Source organism: Malus domestica, chromosome 03 (assembly GCF_042453785.1).
Source record: "Malus domestica chromosome 03, GDT2T_hap1".
Taxonomy (NCBI): domain Eukaryota; kingdom Viridiplantae; phylum Streptophyta; class Magnoliopsida; order Rosales; family Rosaceae; genus Malus; species Malus domestica.
Genome location: NC_091663.1, coordinates 7240601 through 7259899, shown reverse-complemented (window position 1 = coordinate 7259899; position 19299 = coordinate 7240601). Strand labels below are relative to the sequence as shown.

The window sequence follows — 19299 nt, the reverse complement described above, 5'->3', positions numbered from 1 at the left end:
CGGTACGTTAAATGACAATTTTGTACCACAACTAAGGTTTTCATCAAAACGAAGTGTCAACTTCATAACTCTACTATTTAAAATCTACAGCAAATGTTTTAAAGGAATCTTACAACGAGCAATGGCATCTCAGTCATCATCTTCTTCATCGATAGTAATCTTTTGGCCGAATCCCTTAGGGCCAGCTCTTGCTCTCACCCTCTTCTTCTTCCCACTCTTCTTCTTGTTAGTTTCCTCATCTTTCTCAAGCTTCTCTCTCTCCCTCTTCTGCAGATAATCTGTCACACCTAGGTATATCACCTGCATTCAAAACCCACCCAAAGTTTTAGCAAAAACCAAGTTTCCTAATCCTTTATTTTCTTTTTCACAAACGAGGGATAATCTCGAGCTAAATTCATCTAAATAACTGTGACAAAGACTCGAACTTGAGTGCAGAGATGGGAGCAAACTGCTATAGCCAACTTGGCTAAGCCCAGGTATGCCAAAACGACGAGTTCAGTAACTTCAAACAAATTTGAACTACACATATGAACATGGTTTCTTGAGTTTACCACAACGGTGATCCTAAACAACCCAAATTAATCAAAACCATATTCCAAAGCCATAAATTTAGTCACTTAAGCAAATTGGGATCACAAAAGGAACATCCTTTTTTTGAAATTACCGCTATGGTGATCCAAAGCAACCAAAGTCCAGCAAGCCAAGTTGCCGAAACTAAACATTTAGCCACATAAACAAATTACGATTCAAAAAAGAGGACATGGTTTTTTGAGTTTAGATATTACCCCAATGGTGAGGATGGAGAGACCAACAAAGGCGACGAAAAGAAGAACAGAAATTGCGACAGACACTCCTTCGTCACTAGAGGCCACTATCTCCTGCGCAGTCTCAAGTGGCACGGAGGCTTCTGCAGGCACGGATTCAGCAGAGGCGGTGGCGCTGATTTGCCAAGTTGGGGTGCTTCTGTGGTTGAGATTATCATTTGGGGTGATGAAAGTTAAGGTCCGTTTGGTTGTCGTTATTGGGGAGGATAAATGGAAGGATGGTTTCAGGGTTGTTCTGAGGAATTGGGAATGGCTTGGCTTGAGAAAATGGGAGGAAGTTGGTGGTGGTGGGGATAGAGATATGGATGTGGTAGCCATGGATATTTGCTACCACTTCTCTCTCTCTCTCTCTCTCTCTCTCTCAGGGGCACAAACAGCCCTCTCAGCAAATGTGGGAGAGGGGGCACAATTGTAAATCTGTTATGATTGGGAGTTTGGCATTGTTCACGGAGGCCCTAAAGCCCATGGCAAGAAAATAGACTAACCAATGTCCAGTCCTAACAAAAAAAAAATGTGGGAGGTTTCGTATTCGATGCTCTGAGTTGATGAGTCTGCTTGATTGTGGCTACGAGTAGGGTGAAATTCCCTATAGCCTCTCCAGACCTGGAAAAGGTAGATAACCATGACTTGCCACCAGTTGTTCTTTTTTTTCTGCAAAAAGAAAAGAAAAAAGTCAAGTCCTAGCACAATAATCCCCCAATTTCAAAGAACAAATGAACTTTGATATATATATATATATATATATATATATATATATTTTTTTTTTTTTTAAAACATAGTGATTTCCGCACACTATCTTTTTATATACCCTATTGATTTTTGGATTTTGAATTGAAACAAAATAAAGGAGAATCAAGAGACTGAAATAAACATGGGTTTGCAAAAGGAGAAAATGAATGTGTTGAAATCATTTTTGTTTCCTGTTGAGTTTTACAACTTAAGCTTGATGAACTTGGTAAACAGTGACTTAGGAGTGTAATATAATCGGGGTTGGGAATGCTACGCCGCGTACTCATGTGTGAATGTAAGTCGTTGATGCATAAACAACTCATAATCATTCACATGCAGGAACAACTAAGCCAGGCATGCATATTTTTGAACCAAGATTAAGGCTTAACATGCCAAAATTCAGCCCTAACTTGGATTATGAATGAACGGGTTTTGTACAAGTTAACAAATTATCGATATGACCATCCAAAATTAGGGTTTCAATTTGTCAAATTTTGCTCAAATCCACTCCATTTCTCAAGCTAGAACTAAAACTTGTACTCCCGACTCAAATTTAAATCAAGAACACTACTTATAATAACTAATGAGGAACATTTTTGCTTACCACCTTCAAGTGATAGTTATGTAATCACTTTATTTATCATCGTTGAATGAGTTTAAATTTTGAAATTTATATGGTAGATAAACATGAATTTCAAAATTTGAACTCATCAAATAGTAATAAATCAGGTGGTGAGCATTACCACCATTTAAAGATGGTGAGCGAAAAGGCTATCTAACTAATACAAAACATGTAAATGGTCTTAATTGTATTTAGGAAGGATAGTGTTCTTCACACCCCTAATTTTGCCTCCGACACATCTTGTTAATTTTTTGTCATTAATCTTTTTCAATTTGTTCAATTCAACAGCTAAAAATAAAAATAAAAAATGTAAAAAAAACAAAAAAAAAATGTAGATAACACATTTGGACCAAGTGCTTGTTTTGCCGCCGTACGATTAGGTATTCATCACCGTCATGCTCAATACCTACTAAAAAGAACAGCTGTTCACCAACATCTCTCATTTCTCATTGGTCCATCCGCTTTTGAAATAAAATTTTCAAGAAAAAATAATATTCACCATTAATTACCAAAAATACCCCCCAAAAGAGCGAGCACTTTCTTCCGCCAAGGCCATTCCAGTCATTTCAAATTCGGAACACGAGTGCCGAATCGTGAAACGTGTCAACAGATAAGCGCGAGTAGGATTGATGAAATGTGGGGTAGCGAGTGGAGAAGAAAAAGAAAAGGATGAGATATTTAGAAGATCAAAAATATCTGCCTTAAGTCGTCCACGTCGGCGCAAGAGCGAATCAGATATTGCACTTTTTCTACCACAAAGCGTAGAAGAAGAATAAAATAATAAAAAGAGGAAAAAAGGAAAAATAATTTTCCCACCCGTTTTCTCACTTGCCAAACAGTCCTCCGAATCTCCCGAATTCTCCAATCTACTTGTTCCTCTTCTGCTTCTCTCAATTGGTCTTCGTTTTTCTCCTGATTTTTCTCCCAACCCGATCCGATCCCGACACGAACAATTCTATGACAAAAATCTGAAAAAGCAACAAAAAATTTGAAAAAAAAAAAAGAGAGAGAGAGAGAGAGATTGAGCTGTTTGCAAATGGGTGAGGAGGTAAGGATGAGTGAGTACGAAGGCGCTGGTAGCGGCGGCGACGACGAGGCGCGGGTTTCAGAGTGGGAGGCGGGGCTGCCGAGCGCTGATGATTTGACTCCGTTATCCCAGCCGTTGATTCCGATCGAATTAGCCTCGGCCTTCAGCATCTCGCCGGAGACCTGCCACACGGCCTTCGACGTCAACCGCGCGTCGCATAAGACGGTCTCGACGCTCCGCGGCGGCGCCCACTCCCAAGGGTTCTCGTCGTCGAACTACAAGTCGTTCGACGAGAACCGCAGCGACGACGTGGTGGAGCCGATGGTCGTGGAGGTGGACGAGAGCGGCGAGAGGTACGGATCCGATTCGAGAAAGTCGCGGAAGGTCGATTGCAGTACGGAGGAGGCGGATTCGGCGCTGAGGACCGAGAATTTCTCGCCGGACGACATGTCAGCACGGACGCTGAAGCGGCCGCGGCTGGTGTGGACCCCGCAGCTGCACAAGCGGTTCGTGGAAGTGGTGGCCCACCTGGGGATCAAGAACGCGGTGCCCAAGACGATTATGCAGCTGATGAACGTCGAGGGATTGACACGCGAAAACGTCGCCAGCCACCTGCAGAAGTACCGCCTCTACTTGAAGAGGATGCAGGGCTTATCCGGCGACGTGGGGTCCTCCTCGTCGGACCAGCTTTTCGCCACCACGCCGGTACCGCAGAGCTTACGCCACGAGTCTGGCGGTGGCGGCGGTGGCGCTGGGGGCTCGGGTCAGGCGGGTCAGGGTCAGAGCCACGGGCACGCAAATGGGCAGTTTTCGTTTCCGATGCCGTACCCGCCTGCCGGGATGATGCAGATGCCGGTCCTCGGGATGAACCACGGGCACATGGGCATGCCAGGCGGTGCGGGCGGTCACGGCGGTGGGTACCATGGGTTCGAGTCGCACCACTACAACATGGGTTCGATGGTTTCGTACCAACATGCTGGTTCTAATGACAAATGATAAATCTTTACACATTAAAGTTGAGGTGAGTGACTCTCCTGAGCTTGTGCACTGAAGTTTTAACTTTCCAGTTTTTATTTGATTGAATTAGATTGCTGGGAAATTGATTCTATCGTTTGCTTATCTTGTTTGACTGATTGTTGTTTCCCTTATTATATTAGGCCTCATTAATTGAACCTACGGGGTTCGATTTCTCAAAAGGAAAATGATTTCCGCACTCCCTTTTTCTCTCTCCTGGCTCGATTGAATAATGAAGGTGAAACGGGAGTGCGGAAATCATTTCCATTCTTAAAAATGCGCAGTGTATTTTCTGATATAAACTCAAAATAATGATATCGAGGACTAGGCACTTCCTAACTAGGTTTCGGCCCTAAAGTTGAATAATCTTCAGAGTGTTTCCCGACCTGTGTATTATTTTACATCATAAGTTTCGAATGATGAGAGAGTTTCCTTCTTGACTTTCCAAATCCATTTTGTGGACGTAGAATCTCGTCTCACTGCATTTTAAGTTTATGCCTCATATAACAAAAGAGTTGAAGTAATGCCTTGCACTTATTTTGGGATTGAAATGGTGTTTTCCATGTGATATCATTCCGCGTGCACTGGTCTCGTCCATTTTATTTGTCACTTGTTGGAGAAATAAGTGTTTATCCCATTTGTAGGAATCACAGCTCATAAGCTTGTGTATCTTTAGCAAGGATTTATAGCAGTTTCTGGGCTTTGTTGTTGTTGCAGCTAGTTTGCGTATAAAATGCAGTTTTGTATTGATGAGCACTGTTGAAATTCCGATTATTAAATGTATGTTTTTGTGTAGATTCAGACGTTTCAGCATGTTGGTTGAAGCTAACTCTTTGAACTCAACCTGTAAGCTTGCTTGATTGGTAATCCCGAACCTGACAGGCATGGGAAGGGTTCTTAGGAATTATGTGGAGAAACTTTAGAGGCATATGGGTTTTGAATGAACAGCCAATGTAGCAAAACTCCCCTCATTAAATGTATACTCCTATTCCAAGTTACGTAACAGGGGGAGGTTCATTCCCAGTCTACATTGTTGACACTGAGGGCATCGAGCACATCCCTGACCTGTTCTTAGTTTATATATTCTTTGTATCAATAAGGTATTAAGCCTTTTCTTTCCAGATTCAATGGAAAGAAGTCAATAAAGATATAGCAATTGTCTGTTACCTGTCCTGCAATCCTGGGTTGAACGCTTTTATCACCTTTTCACCTCCCTTGTCATGTATGGTGATATGTTATGTTCCGACATTTCGTAAATATATTTGCAATTGCTTCAGTTAACCTTTTGACAGTCTCTGCCTTTGTATGTTGCTCTTCAAAATAGCGAATATCTTAGCCAATTCTCCTTGTTTCTCTCGGTTAAAGCTTGGGTTTCTGTTGCATAATAGTACTGGTAGTTCATTCGGGGCATGGATCCTTTGTAAGTGTAGGTCATGATATTTTTTTCTTCTTGGACTTGAAATAGATGTTTATTGTACAATTTATACGCATCATTTGCAGATTGTTCGAAGATAACTACAGAGAGACTTCATCAGATAAAGCGGCGGCCTCTACAACAGCAGAAAAATGGCGTCTACCTGCCCGCAGTGGCATAGAGTGTTCTTTACTAATTGTTTAAGTTATGTTGTCAACTGAAATAATTCATACTGTACCTCTCTACAGATTGTAGTTGAGATCTTTTGTGTTTCTCCATCTACACTGGCTTTGTTCTTAAAATCCTGTCGGGCTGAAACCTACTTGTATGTGGTGAACAAACATCGGTGAGAAGATGTATTTGTTTTGATGATCAATAGTATTTAAATTCATGTTATCATTCTCACTGTTATCCAGTTTCTCTTCCCTCCGCAGGCATAGAAAAGATCAACGGTAGCACCGGCGAAGAAAGTGTGATGAAAAGACTCCGGAATTAGTTCCAACGATCACTTGCCTCAGAATTAGTTCAAAATCTTCCTTCAAGGACCTTTCTCGTATATCAGGCAGCTTCCATCCAACTGCAACCCGGAAGTTTCCCTAACTTGTTTCTCTTCATCATTTTCTTCACAATCCATGACCCAACATTTGCTTAAATGTTCGAAAAGCCTTGTCGTTCTGAAAATTCTGCACAAACCCGGATATAACTGAAGTCCAAGATACCACATCAGGCTCAATTCCGTTATAGCGCATCAACGTAAAAAGATTAGACGCCATTGCTTCATCGCCCTTCTGCGAAAACCCAGTAACCAAACTGTTCCAAGTTATCAAATTAGGCTTTATTCCCTCGTGTTGAGCAAACCCCGAAACCATAGCATTCAAAGCCACCAAATCTTTCTCCGCAATCATATAAAACACCCGATGCGCCTTCTCTACACTCCCGTTCTTCGAGTACATATCAACGAGAGCACTGCTAACAAAAGCATCAAACTCAAACGAGAACAGGAGCACCACGGCGTGAAGTTTCTCGCCGGTTTTAACATCCGAGAGGTGCCCACAGGCTTTCAAAACACTGGGAATAACAATCTTGTTCGGCCTCAAACCCTCTCTCTGCATCTCACAGAACAAACACTGTTCGTCGCAGGAATCTCCTGGCGGACGAGCACACAGCTCCCCTGGGAGAATGGCGTCGGTTGAGGGTATCTGTCGTACTTCTGCTTTCTTCTCGGGCTCGCTCGGGCAAGCCTTTGTCGGGCAGATCTTGGTCGGGCAAGACAAACTTCGGGCAAGGCTCGTCGGGCAGTTCTGAAAGAGAAGGGCAGAGTTAATTTGAAAGGGTGCCTTTGTGGGGCCTTAGGTGTAGGCCTTGAGGCTCACAATCAAGATTAACTTTGTCGTGCTCAGGCGTGCCACTGCCATATTCAGTATGGCAGATGTTGAATGAGTGTTTTAAGCTTTGATTGAATATGTATACGCCCGAGAAACCAAGTTAGATATAACAGGTGCCTTTGTGAGGCCTTAGGTATAGGCCTTGAGGCTTCCTGTCAAACTAAACCAGTGCTTGGATGTATCATATTTGGTCTTTTATGGTTGCCAGAGTCTTATCACTATTATACCTTTGATTATCTGAATCCAAGAGGTAGGACGAACCCAAATGAGTGCCTTTGTAGGGCCTTAGGTATAGGCCTTGAGGCTTCCCATCAGAGTTAATCCTTATACTCGGACCAACTAGACCACAACATGAAATGAAGCTAAATAGATGCCTTCGTGGGGCCTTAGGTGTAGGCCTTGAGGCTTTCTATCAGAATTCACTCCCTGCTTAAGCCTTTTCTACGAATCAAGATATAATAGCAACAAAACGGAGAAATAGATTGATTACTTGCGCCCCAAGTAACTTCGGACTTCTCGCTTGTCAAAGATTGTCGTGGATGGGTTGAGTCCACATAGAGTTCTTTTTTATGCCTTGAGGCCAAGGACTTTTAAACTGATCTTTAAATTACATGCCCGCGGGCTTCAGACTTAGATCTGATTTGAACTCTGACGCGATTCAGATCGGATTCAAGTGCTGAAGACTTATTTTCATTATGACTTTGCTAGAAATAACTTGTATATAACTGGGAATATATAACATGTTATTGTGCTTTTAAAAGAAAGAAAAGACAAAGACAGAGCAAAGCTAGTCGGGTAAGTTTGAACCTTATCGGCCAAGGCTGAACTTCTTACAAAATCTATCTTTGTGGCTCTGTCAGAGGTCTGAAAGCTTTTAGAGGGGTTGACGGGGGAGAAGAGGATACAAAATGAATCGATACCACCATGAACAAGGTAGCAGAGCTATTACAGGGGTTTGGGAAGGTTTATCCCGAATGGGATGAAGGCTTGGGCTGACTACAGCTTCGTTGAAGGCAAATCTGGCTTGAGCAGAGTTTTGGCTTTTGTTTGTTTGTTTGAGTGTCCTTAATTCTGTCTTCTCTTCCTCCTTTTATAGACGACTTCAGCTTGGGTTCTTGTAGCAATAGCGGTTGCCCGAATGCGGTTTGGTGATGACTCACTAGCTTTTTTACATGAATGCCACCAATAAAGTACTTTATTGGGCTGTGCAGTGACTGAATAACCTACCCCCTGTGGTCTTTGAGCAGGTAAGCAGGTGGCCTTTGTAACTTGTGCCCAGCCGAAAGCCTCTTTCCTGCCTCCTAAGTTTTCCTCTGGGCCTTGGGTTTGGGCCGGCTTTCTCTCTGGCCCAAAGTTCAGATTTTATCCCAAACAAACACATTGCCTGCTGATAAAACCCACAACGAGCACAGGCTCCGATGAGAGCAAACCAGCGGCGGATGTTCGTCTGGGGAATTTTGTCGAACAGTTTGCGGGCATGAACTATTTGGCCACAAGAAACATACAAAGCTATGAGCTTGGAGGCAAAACGGGTCAAACCGGCCAACCCATTGGTGCTTAAATGGGCGTGGAGTGCTCTTCCCGAGTGCAACTGTCGATCACGAGCGTAGGTTTCGATCAGATTTGGGTAGAAACCGGGTGATGATTGAAATGGACGGTGGTTGATGCGGTTGCTCTACTGAGCCGATGGGAGTGCTTGGACTTTGGAACCGCGCATTAACATTGGAACAGCAACTGTAAAGCGCGGGGAATAACCAAACTACCGTTATACCAGAAGATTGAAGTGAAGAGTACAGGTTACAATTACAATTTGCGTCAAAAGTTAAAAAGAAAATTGGAATATCTGTCCTCGAATTATGATTGAATTGTAGTTTTCGTTTAATAATTAAAATTCATTAAAATTATCGCACAATTTAGAGTATTGGTCATTCATGAGTCATGACAAATTCGTGAAATGTGAAACTCATACGAGTCTATTTTAAGGAGCATATTAAAATTACATAATTACCTCTTTTAACGGAAATTATCACAGAATTGACGTCAATGACAATGCTTCACAATTTGTGAAATTTAGATAACAATCTACGCATGTTACAAGGAAGAATTATTGTGAAATGCTGGAACATCGTCACGCAATATAACTAATATACTCACATGAAGTTATAAATTGCCTATTAATAAATTATCCTAAGGCCTAGAGCATAAACCGTCTATTTATATTGTGACTCGTGAGTTAGTTATACTTTTAACTGTATTCTAGTACTATAACACAAATGAGAAGATAATATGATTAAGGATCCCTTATCATAAAATTCTACTATACTCTTATGTATTATATGCACACAAAAATCGAATGTTTCAACATGCTATTAAATATCCAATAAACACGTTGTGACGGTTAGAGACCCGATGTATACTATACACAAGTGCATAAAAATGGTCAAGAACTAACTCACTCATTAAGCTACTACAAATGTTATTCATTTCAATTTTTCACCATAATGTTTTATTAGTTTGTAATACCGTCACTGCCTTACAACAACTCTATCCCCCAAAATAGAAAGTGGGTCCACATTTCCAAACAACTGATCCAAAATCTTGGCCGTCGATTTTACTCTCCATCCCTCTCCAGAACGTTGGAAGCTCAAAACAGAGCCACCAATGAAAGCAGGAAGCAGCACAACCCAACTTCCAAAGCTTCACATTTTCTCAACCACAATCTTCTAAGGGACATGAAAGTAATCATCAAATTTCTCATAAATTCTTCCCCCGACGTCGACGAACAATGCATGGATTGGCTCTCCTGCCTCTAACTCCACACACCCTCTGTTTCTTCAACCTCCCTCCTTCTTCTTCTTCTTCTTCTTCTTCGAGATCTCTGCTTTTTCTGCAAACCCGACCCGAATTTTCGAAACCCGTAACCAGCTTCTCGAATTTGAACCAGAAACGGCGGCGTTTTGCGACCGTTTTGAGAGCGAGTCGCAGAGAGTCTCCTTACCAGGTTCTGGGCGTGTCTCCTTCTGCAACTGATGTCGAGATCAAAAGGGCTTATCGCAAACTTGCTCTTAAGTATCACCCCGATGTTAACAAAGAGGTAATTAACAGTTTACGGATTCAAACCCATAACTTATATTTTTGTGGGGTTGTGGAATTGCTAGTGCTTTAGCTGCAAATTGAAGGTTTTTAATTTCTGGGTAGTTTTTTTTTTCCCTAATTATTTGTGTGATGATATAATTTTTAGGTATTTGATTTGATTTCGTGTTCATTAAATCTTTGCTTACCAAGTTTAAAGGATGCCGATTCATTGGAGGAGGCAGTTTCAATTTTATTTTTTTGGAGTTTGTTTATAAACTATTTTGAGCTAACGGAGGGCTTGGCGCAAAACCGAGCGCAGTGTTGTTCTAGGTTTCAAACAGCCGACCCCATTTAGTGGGATGAGGCTCTGTTGTTTGTTGGTTATAAACTATGTTATTTGTTGGTTACTCATTTGCAGAAGCTAATGTTATATTTTTGTTACCCAATTGCAGAAAAGAGTTAAGTATGTTATTCTTTAGTTACCCAATTGGGGAAGTTAAGGATCTTTCATAACTGAGTATTGTGATGTTTCTGGATTAGAGAAAATGAATGTCGAATGATACATTCTGTGTTTATCACTCTTGTCACCATGTCGGGGGATAAAACCGCAGGCTTATTGCGAGAGGTACATTCTCTCTCTGGGAGGGAATTATGACTCCTTGAACCCCTAGGACTGATTTTAGCTGCTACCATGTAACTCCTTGATTTGATTCATGAATAACAGTACAATGTATACAGGGTTATAATTATCCCTCTTGTCGAAAGAATCCTATGGTGTTAAGGATTCTGTTCTTACAGATTGTGTAGACAACAATCTTGAAATGATTCCACCAAACTCCAAACAAATGATCCTAGGATATGCTGCTACCCGAATTGTATTTTGTGATTTGTGGCACCCAGCCAACTATCGAGGCACATTACGTTGTGTGCTAAACTGTGACGTGCGATTCATGCCCTTCCAAATTTCCAGTTGCCCCCTTTTGTAGTTTGTATTGCCAGGTGGTATAGTGGATATGAATTGCTGTTTTGAATCTGTTTTTTAGCTCATCCCTTCTATCAAGAGTGCTTAGCAAGGGTTTCACTAGTCCTAACTTTTTTTGTTTGTACAGGCAAATGCACAGGAGAAATTTATGCGGATTAAGCATGCCTACAATACATTGCTGAGTTCTAAATCTCGGGGAAAATACGACTCTAATTTCGGATCTGACTATTCCTATTCCTCTGCTCAAAAAAACCAGAGCAAGAAGTCTCAAGATGAAGAGGAGTTTTACGGATTTGGTAAGAACTTAGTAAATTTGCACATGAATTCTGCTGACTTGGGAGCAGCCTCTCCATAAATAGGGGTAAGGCTAGCCGACATTCACCTCTCCCAGACCCTGCGTAAAGCGGGAGCCTTATGCACTGGGTACGACCTTTTTTTATGAATCAATATAAATGGGGGTAAGGCTAGCTGATATTCACCTCTCCCAGACCTTGCGTAAAGCGAGAGCCTTGTGCACTGGGTACGACCTTTATGAATCAATATAGTCCAATACTATATATGTTTCACTCGAAACATGTCTGATAATCTGTCGGACAAAGATTTCATGCTTCCTGTGACATTGCAGTATCAAACATGCAGTTAATTGGACCTTCACTCGAAGGATCTTTTGGTCCAAATGACCGTTTAAATCTCAACGGATTATCCGTATTACTGTTAAGACGCTGATGTGTAGTGTCTTATATTGACCAAAATATAGCATGGACCAATCTATATACAGGTGTCTTTAGCATGTTCTTATTCTTAAGCCCTTCATTGTGCAGGTAATTTTTTGAGGGATGTTCAAATTACAATAGGTAGATTTGTCCTCTCTGTGAGACATCATACAGGCTGTAATGTTTGCATTGCATTGTTCTCAAATCTCAACGAGCCATTTTGTTATCCTCTTTTTTGCAATTAAAATTATTGTGGCGTCATGAGTCTTTTTCAGTGCTGCAGAGGACTTCTTTAAAGACATTCAAGAAGAATTCCAGAACTGGGAAGCGAGTGCTTCGTCACAAGGAAAGCCAAAGAGTCTATGGGAGGAACTGGGGGTGAGAGATTATTAAGTTCCCACTATACCTTTCTGAAAACGCAATTAAACTAAACCATCTTTGCGGCCATTTGAAGTTATGACTTGCAAATACCAGTGTTTCAACGTGAACGTTTACCAAGGAAACCTCTCTTATAATTTTATGTACACTTTGCAGGAGATTGGAGAAGAACTGGTGGAATTTCTTGAGAAAGAACTCAACATAACAGATCCAGAAGACGGAGTAAATAACAGTGATGAAGGCAATCCTTTCAGAAGCTCCGGGGAACAGAGAACAGGAAATGTTGGTCAAAACGAAACTGGTAAGGAGAGCAGCATAGAGGATAACATTGATGAGATAGAAGCTACTCTTGCTCGGTTAAAAAAGGAATTGGGATTGTAGCATAGGAACACGGCATCACCACGTCAATGCTCTGTTGGAAGCATCGAAGGTGAAGCCTTAAAATCATATTACCGCACTTTAGCGGAAAGCAAAGGATGAGAGAAGGAAAAGGAGAGATCGATCGATGGGGGTTTTGTTGTATGGTAGAGGGAGACTGGAAGTATGAAGGCGGAAAAGAAGATGCGCTTGCTGAAGTACTTCATTATTTTTTCGAAGTCAAGTTATTTCATCCAAGGGTATAGTTTATATAGAGTACAAGTCGATGTTTATAGTCTCTTGGGCTTCTGTTTGGAGCTTGTGCTGAGATCATATCTTGTAAAACAATCAACAAAGATGAATGAAATCAAGTGGAGTACAAGTTTCTTGTGCAACAAGCCTGCTCGAGGCGTATGTATTCAACGCAGCTGCTCGTGTGATTCGCAATTATATTGGTTGATCCATCTCTTTGCTGCAGAAAATTGGAATTCAGATAATTTTGCAAGTAAATCAAGTTTTGAGTTCTTTCTGCTCATGGCTTGCAACAGATGAATCAATCAAGCCGGTAAAGGGAAGTGGTAGGGAAAACGAAGCCGATAAGGGGAGCGACATTGAAACGTGACTTCACTCCAATCCTTTGTTGAAGGCATCAAAGATGAAGCCTTGTTCCTATTGCCACACTTAGGCTCGTTTACTAATCCGTAATCAGAACGGGAGGAATTGAATTAATTAGAAAGCAAGCGTCGAGAGAATCTAAAAGGGAGAGATTCCAGCGAGGGAGACCGGAAGTTTAAAGGCGAATAAATAAGAAAATTTTAACGAAAAACTCACGGTACTGTTCACTTTAATGAAAAACTACATTTTTACACTAAAAAATCAATCCTGATACTATTCACTTTACCCTTTATTTTGTCCTTATAATTAAAACTCAAAGTTTTCAAGCCATTTTCATTAGTTTTCCTAAATAATCTTAAGTCTCCTTTGCCTCTTATTAGTTGCAACTGCGTCAGATACAAGCATTAACAATTCTCACTCAAGTTGAATTTATGTTTATCAAACCATTTGAAACGAATTGCGACATAAATAAAAAATAATTGTTTCGAAAAACTACAGGCCAAATTAACAAAACTGATAAAAACTAGCCGCATCTCAAAACCTCTCGCCGAAACGGAAGAATACTGCACCTGTGCCAGAGTTGTGATCGACGGCATACTCAGCTCTTACTAAACCTAACTTGACGCCAACGCCATATGCTGACCCGTGACCCAATCGCCTGTATACCTCTGTAGGGTTACCTTTGACTTCCTTGGAGGTTCCTAGATCATTTCCGTGCTCTGCAAATGCATATACATGTGTACCTTTCACGGGTATCCGTAGTTCAGCAGCAAGCTGGAGATAACAATGGGAAAAGAAATCAGCTAATCATATATCGTAATTTTTGTGTATGGGGAAAGTCTTTCACTGCCTATGACATCATATCGAGGACCGAGTTAAATTTTCAAAAGTAGTTCCCACCTCAAGGATGTTTCTAGCTGCACCTATCTCGCCCATGTTGTAACCCCTGACAGAATATGGACCGCCAAGGGTAAATGCATCATAACTTGGTAGGTCTCCTATACAGCCACCATAGTGTCCGTGAAGTACAAGCACGGGTGGTGGTGGTTTACCAGCACCTTCCTCGACTTCCTTCAGCTGGAAAAATCTTGTTAATGTTAGCTGGTGACGGTTAAAGAAGGGGAAGTTGCTGCCAACACCAATGCCTTGGTCAACCTGCAATTTCATACGAATAAGTATGCAAGTTAACAAAGTCTCTAGAGCATGTTACACAGACAGGTAAATAGAACAACAACAATTCTAGATAAATCTAAAACAAAATTCATGAGAACGGCTTTCCCTTAAAGACATTTTTTTTCTTTCCCCGCTTGTTCTAAAAGCTACACTGTACAAGATATGAGGTTACCTGAAACACATTCCTCTGACCAACTATAGCTCCATTCACAAACTTGGTGTTATCACGGGTGATATTTGATTGTAAAAATGCCAGGCGGTCAATGCCTGTACCGCTGAGAGTTGTTGGAGGTCCATCTTCACTGACTCCTCCACTTGGCAATACTCTTTGGCCATTAGAACAGACATGACTGCGCTCATCACGTGTAGTTATCTCTTCCATTACAAGTCCATAAGTGAATTTGCTCTGACGGGTGAAATTCTGGTAGGCATAGGCTATCAAGTTAGGTAATCATAACAACGGAAAAAATAAAAATGACAAGTACCTCTGTTGAATAAATCATAACGGACTGCATCAAACATTAAGAAAAACGATGAAAATCACCTCTGTTATATTAGCCTTAACTCCAGCTCGATCAACCCAAATAGGGGGAACTTCATCAGCCCCTGGCCCACCAGTAAAGACTGGACTTAGTTTTCGGCTGTTGAAGCAGCTTACACGGAGAGTACGATTGCGGGGATTGTACACGCCATCCAGATATGGATGCACATACTCAAGCTTAAAAGAAAGATCATCCTGAGAGATAAACCACAGAAAAAACATGAAAACAGAATCTATGCAAAGGTATTAAACCATCAGTTAACTTAGATACAGGAATGGGTATACTCTTGGTAAGGCAAGATTACCTGAGGATTCAAGAAGTTGCTGGTGGTTATTGATCCCAGAATAGACCTATTCAGGCCACCGAGATTCCGATGCTCAAATGTAACAGTTCCACCAGGCTCTAGTGAAGCCTATACATACAACATACAATACAATACAATCAGAATTACAAAATTGAAACCTCCAGAATCTTCATGGTTGATTAGCAGAGCAAAGAGATCACTTTACACATACCAGAGTCGGATAACCTCCGCGTCCAGGAACAATGTTCCATTCCGTGTTAAGTTCAGCTGTCTTCTGTTCTAGTTCTTTTAGCTTTATTTCAACAATTATCCCTCCTTCGTTCTTCTCATCAGGCCGTGGGTTCACTTCAATGTTTGAAAACAAAGCTAGGGAATTTATGTTCCTCAGAGCTTGTTTCCCTGCTTCTATGTTAAAAACATAACCAGGCCGAAGCTAACATTCACCAAAGAGTTCAACAAGTCAATAAATCACCCCATTGCAAATTGGAAAAATACATATAACTTGAGAAACAAGCTAATCTGATAGCAAAATCATGCAACCGAAATGCAATTCAACAAACAACCAAAAACCCATTAAATACATAAGCAGTACATTTCGTTTAAGGGATGATATACGTACCTGCCTGGGCAATTCCCTCTTCACCACGGGGATCTGAGTGTTCCCTTCCACGATATTCCCGAGCTTATCCTGGAACTGAATAAGCAGCTGGGTGATATCCCCTTCCACAACCTCACAAACCACCTCCTTGGTATTCAAATTCCCAAAATTCACAACCTGTGCACAAGCATACCCTTCATCCTGATACCACTTCTGAACCCGGTCTCGAATCTTCTGCAACAGCCTCGCACTCACCTTCCCTTGTTCCCTCAACATCAGCAGCACTTCCCTCTGCACAGGCGCCGGCAACAAACAAGGCCTTGCCCTATCAATCCTTCTCTTGTAATCCTTCTCCTGGTTCCGAAAATACTCGAGCTTTTCCTTATCGGTCATGTCCGGGTCCATTTCAATGGGCTTCGACTGCGCCATCAGACCCACATTGATGCACCGGAACTTGTCCGCTGACTGCCATGTGCTCTCTGTGAACGAGATTGTAACGCCTAGAGTCCCATCTGGGTTCGTCTTCCCTTCCAAATCGACCTTCTCGAACATCCCGCAGTTGGCTAAGGTTTCCAGCTCCTTCTGCAACTGGGCTTTGGTGTAAACGCCGCCGGGTCTCAGGGATACCATTTCGAAGAACGAGTCTTCGGTGCCGACGGTGCTCCACCGCCGCCGATCGAAGAACAAGATCTCGGAGACCTTGTATTTCTTGAACCCACTGAGCTTGTTGAGCTGGACAACAATGTTGGCCGGTAACCCATGCGAGTCCCACTCTTGGGACTGAGGCTCGTCCGCAATGGCCGTCTGTGACCCAAACAACAGCCTCTTCAAAAACCCACCAAACCCATCTTCGCCGCCGCCGAACCCATCTCCCCTTCCACCTCCGCCTCCAAACCCACCTCCGCCACCACCGGAATTTCCGTTCCCGGAAAAAGATCGCAAATTTAAGATGAGGGTGACTGTGGAGGCGGCTGCGAGAGCTTTGGAGAGGGTTTTGAGGGAGGTGGAGGAAGGTTTAGGGTTTTGGGAGAGGGGCGAGGGGGTATTGGAGGAGAGGTGACATTCAGCGACTGGTCGACGGCTGTTAGAAGCGGCGGCGTATGTGATGGGCGGGGAAAGGGTGCGGGCGGAGGAGGGGAGGACGGTGGGCTTGGGGTTGAGGTAGGCGGAGGAGGGCGCCGCTGCGAACATTGTGTTGGGGGTGCAGCAGCGGAAGAATGTCGAGAAGAGATAAGGCCCCTCTAATGAAAAGAGGGGTTTATTGGGTTTGGACTTTTGGACTTTTGGGGTGCGTTTGGTATGTCTTTGGACTAAAATACGTGGGACTCACCTCGACTAGGAGGCCCTCCAGGGTTGGCTAAAGCAGGCTAATCTAATCCCAAGTTGTCGCTTGGTATTAAGGGGGACTAGAAAGGAAGGCCGACATCCAATATCCAAGTTTTGCTCACTGACATCCAGTCCCCGCTTCTTCTGCAGTGCCGTCACCAGGGCATCACGGTGCTTGCTCTTTTGTGGCCTAAGTTGCCCCACCGGGGGGGGGGGACAGTTGAAAGCGGCACCGCTGTCCAATCTCGATATCCCCACATATTAGGGTAGGCATATATTGGCCGACACGTGTGGGTAACGAAGTTATTTTAAACATGCATACAAATAAAATATATGCAATTAGAACGATTATATCAAAGCAGGAACATGTTTAGAGCATACAACTACTAAAAATAATATGAAATGATTACTCGGAAAAGATACGAACAAGGGAATGATACCTACACTGAGAAGACTCGAGAATATCAATGTTGAAGTGCCCTGATGTCGAGATCATGTGCCTCGATTCTAATTCCTGAGGGGGCACAAAAACAGAAAGGTGAGTGGACCAAAGTTTATAATAATAATACTAATTGTTGATGCACAAAACCGGAGGTTTTCGAACAACGTAAATCCGACCGTGAATCTGCAAGAAATGTAAATAACACAAGATGTATCGTGGTTCACCTCAAGGTTTGGGTTACGTCCACACTGATATTGTATTTATCTGAGAGGTGAGAGAGAGAACCTCTGAATATGAGAGGGGATGTGAGAGGGGTGAGAAGGCTTAAGAAAGGCCTCCCCTAATTGTGAGGGTGAGGAGTCCTTTTATAGAATAAGGCCTCCTCACTTATTACATATTTGCCTTTCCATTTATTACATAATTACATTTAAGTCCCCTGAGTATTTATACGAGATCTAAATACGGAGTCCCTAAGTATGGTATAAACAGTAGTCCCCCAAGTCTTCAGTCAAGAGAGTCTTTTGGCTAGAGACTTGAAATTCAGTCCATGTGTAGGCCGAAGTAACTAGATGTCGTCTTGAACAGATACCTGATATGAGGCGGTGCTTAAAGTGAAATGATGATCAACTTGAAGTAGCACATGTTGCGAGGCTGCTCAGCTTGTGGCTTATGTTGCCTTGGTTAGCTCGGCTTGTGGCGTTGAAGGTGAGGGAATCCCTTTTATAGAATAAGGGCTCGCTCCTCAATACATAAATAATGGGTTAGGAGTGATGCTCGTGACGAGACGGTTGCTCAACGGGCGGCGATGCTCTCTGATGAAGGTGAGGGAGTCTTTTTTTATAAAATAAGGGTTCGCTCCTCAGTACATGAATAATGGGTTAGGAGTGATGCTCGCGGCGATGCGGTTTCTCAGCGAACGACGATGCTCTCTAACCAAGGTGAGGGAATCCCTTTTATAAAATAAGGGCTCGCTCCTCATTACATAGATAATGGGCTAGAGTTGGTGCTATCTAATGATGGTGAGGAAGTCCCTTTTATAGAATAAGGGATCGCTCTTCAATACATAAATATGGGCTAAAGTTGATGCTCTCTAATGGTGGTGAGAGAGTCCCTTTTATAGAGTAAGGGCTCGCTCCTCAATACAAAAATAATGGGTTAGAGTCCCCCGAGTATTTTTCATGAGGCCCAATTGAGGCCCAATATATAGTACATAATGTAGTCCCCCAAGTCTTCGGTCAATAGAGTCTATTGGCTGGAGACTTCAGATTGAATCCATGTATGGGCTGAAATGGCGGTTGTTCAGAAGTGGTATTTGTATACCCTGTACTGAAGCTTTAGAGGTGAAGCTTTGCAAGTGAAGCTTTGAAGTTGGAGCTCTGTAAATGAAGCTTTTGAAGCTGGAGCTTTGTAAATGAAGTTTTTGAAGCTAGAGCTTTTGTAAATGAAGCTTTTGAAGTTGGAGCTTTATAAATGAAGCTTTTAAAGCTGGAGCTCTGTAAATGAAGCTTTTGAAGCTGATTGACATGAGTGATGCTCATGAATGTTTATGTTGATTGACATGAGTAATGCTCATAAATGTTGACATGAGTGATGCTCATGAATGTTGACATGAGTGGTGCTCATAAATGTTGACATGAGTGGTGCTCGTGAATGTTGACATGAGTGATGCTCATGAATGTTTATGTATGATTGATACGAGTAATGCTGATGAATGTTTATGTATTATTGATATGAGTGATGCTCATGTATAATTTTGAAGTATTGGGAGTACTTTTGATC

At 42.3% G+C, this 19299-nt stretch overlaps 5 protein-coding genes across 9 annotated transcripts; 2 read left to right on the top strand and 3 right to left on the bottom strand.

Annotated features, from left to right (window-relative positions):
* Positions 1 to 37: 37 nt before the first annotated feature.
* Positions 38 to 1270, bottom strand: LOC103420564 (uncharacterized). Its single transcript, XM_008358627.4, has 2 exons — positions 786 to 1270; positions 38 to 300 (listed from the first exon to the last, which is right to left on the bottom strand). Exons 1-2 carry the CDS (start codon positions 1140 to 1142, stop codon positions 130 to 132), a joined length of 528 nt encoding a protein of 175 aa, XP_008356849.1. The 5' UTR covers positions 1143 to 1270; the 3' UTR covers positions 38 to 129.
* Positions 1271 to 2904: 1634 nt separating this feature from the next.
* Positions 2905 to 6029, top strand: LOC103420541 (transcription factor BOA). Of its 3 annotated transcripts, none has more exons than XM_008358604.4 (2): positions 2905 to 4223; positions 5717 to 6029. In XM_008358604.4, the coding sequence occupies exon 1, from the start codon at positions 3212 to 3214 to the stop codon at positions 4196 to 4198; it is 987 nt and encodes a 328-aa protein (XP_008356826.1). In that variant the 5' UTR covers positions 2905 to 3211; the 3' UTR covers positions 4199 to 4223; positions 5717 to 6029. The 3 variants fall into 3 exon arrangements, with proteins under 3 accessions (XP_008356826.1, XP_008356831.1, XP_008356838.1); XM_008358609.4 differs by having other exon boundaries at positions 5013 to 6029; XM_008358616.4 differs by lacking the exon at positions 5717 to 6029 and adding an exon at positions 5019 to 5382 and having other exon boundaries at positions 3212 to 4223.
* A 224-nt stretch (positions 6030 to 6253) lies between these two features.
* Positions 6254 to 6742, bottom strand: LOC139194625 (pentatricopeptide repeat-containing protein At5g59600-like). Its single transcript, XM_070819512.1, has one exon. It carries the CDS (start codon positions 6740 to 6742, stop codon positions 6254 to 6256), a length of 489 nt encoding a protein of 162 aa, XP_070675613.1.
* A 2855-nt stretch (positions 6743 to 9597) lies between these two features.
* On the top strand, positions 9598 to 12947 carry LOC103420505 (uncharacterized). Of its 3 annotated transcripts, none has more exons than XM_070818246.1 (5): positions 9598 to 10109; positions 11200 to 11368; positions 11894 to 11926; positions 12069 to 12163; positions 12320 to 12947. In XM_070818246.1, exons 1-5 carry the CDS (start codon positions 9801 to 9803, stop codon positions 12542 to 12544), a joined length of 831 nt encoding a protein of 276 aa, XP_070674347.1. In that variant the 5' UTR covers positions 9598 to 9800; the 3' UTR covers positions 12545 to 12947. The 3 variants fall into 3 exon arrangements, with proteins under 3 accessions (XP_070674347.1, XP_070674349.1, XP_070674348.1); XM_070818248.1 differs by having other exon boundaries at positions 12061 to 12163; XM_070818247.1 differs by lacking the exon at positions 11894 to 11926.
* Positions 12948 to 13529: 582 nt separating this feature from the next.
* Positions 13530 to 17080, bottom strand: LOC103420495 (protein TOC75-3, chloroplastic-like). The gene is made up of 7 exons (XM_008358559.4): positions 15774 to 17080; positions 15366 to 15587; positions 15155 to 15262; positions 14853 to 15044; positions 14481 to 14729; positions 14036 to 14290; positions 13530 to 13909 (listed from the first exon to the last, which is right to left on the bottom strand). The coding sequence occupies exons 1-7, from the start codon at positions 16941 to 16943 to the stop codon at positions 13670 to 13672; spliced, it is 2436 nt and encodes an 811-aa protein (XP_008356781.3). The 5' UTR covers positions 16944 to 17080; the 3' UTR covers positions 13530 to 13669.
* Between the last annotated feature and the right edge of the window lie 2219 nt (positions 17081 to 19299).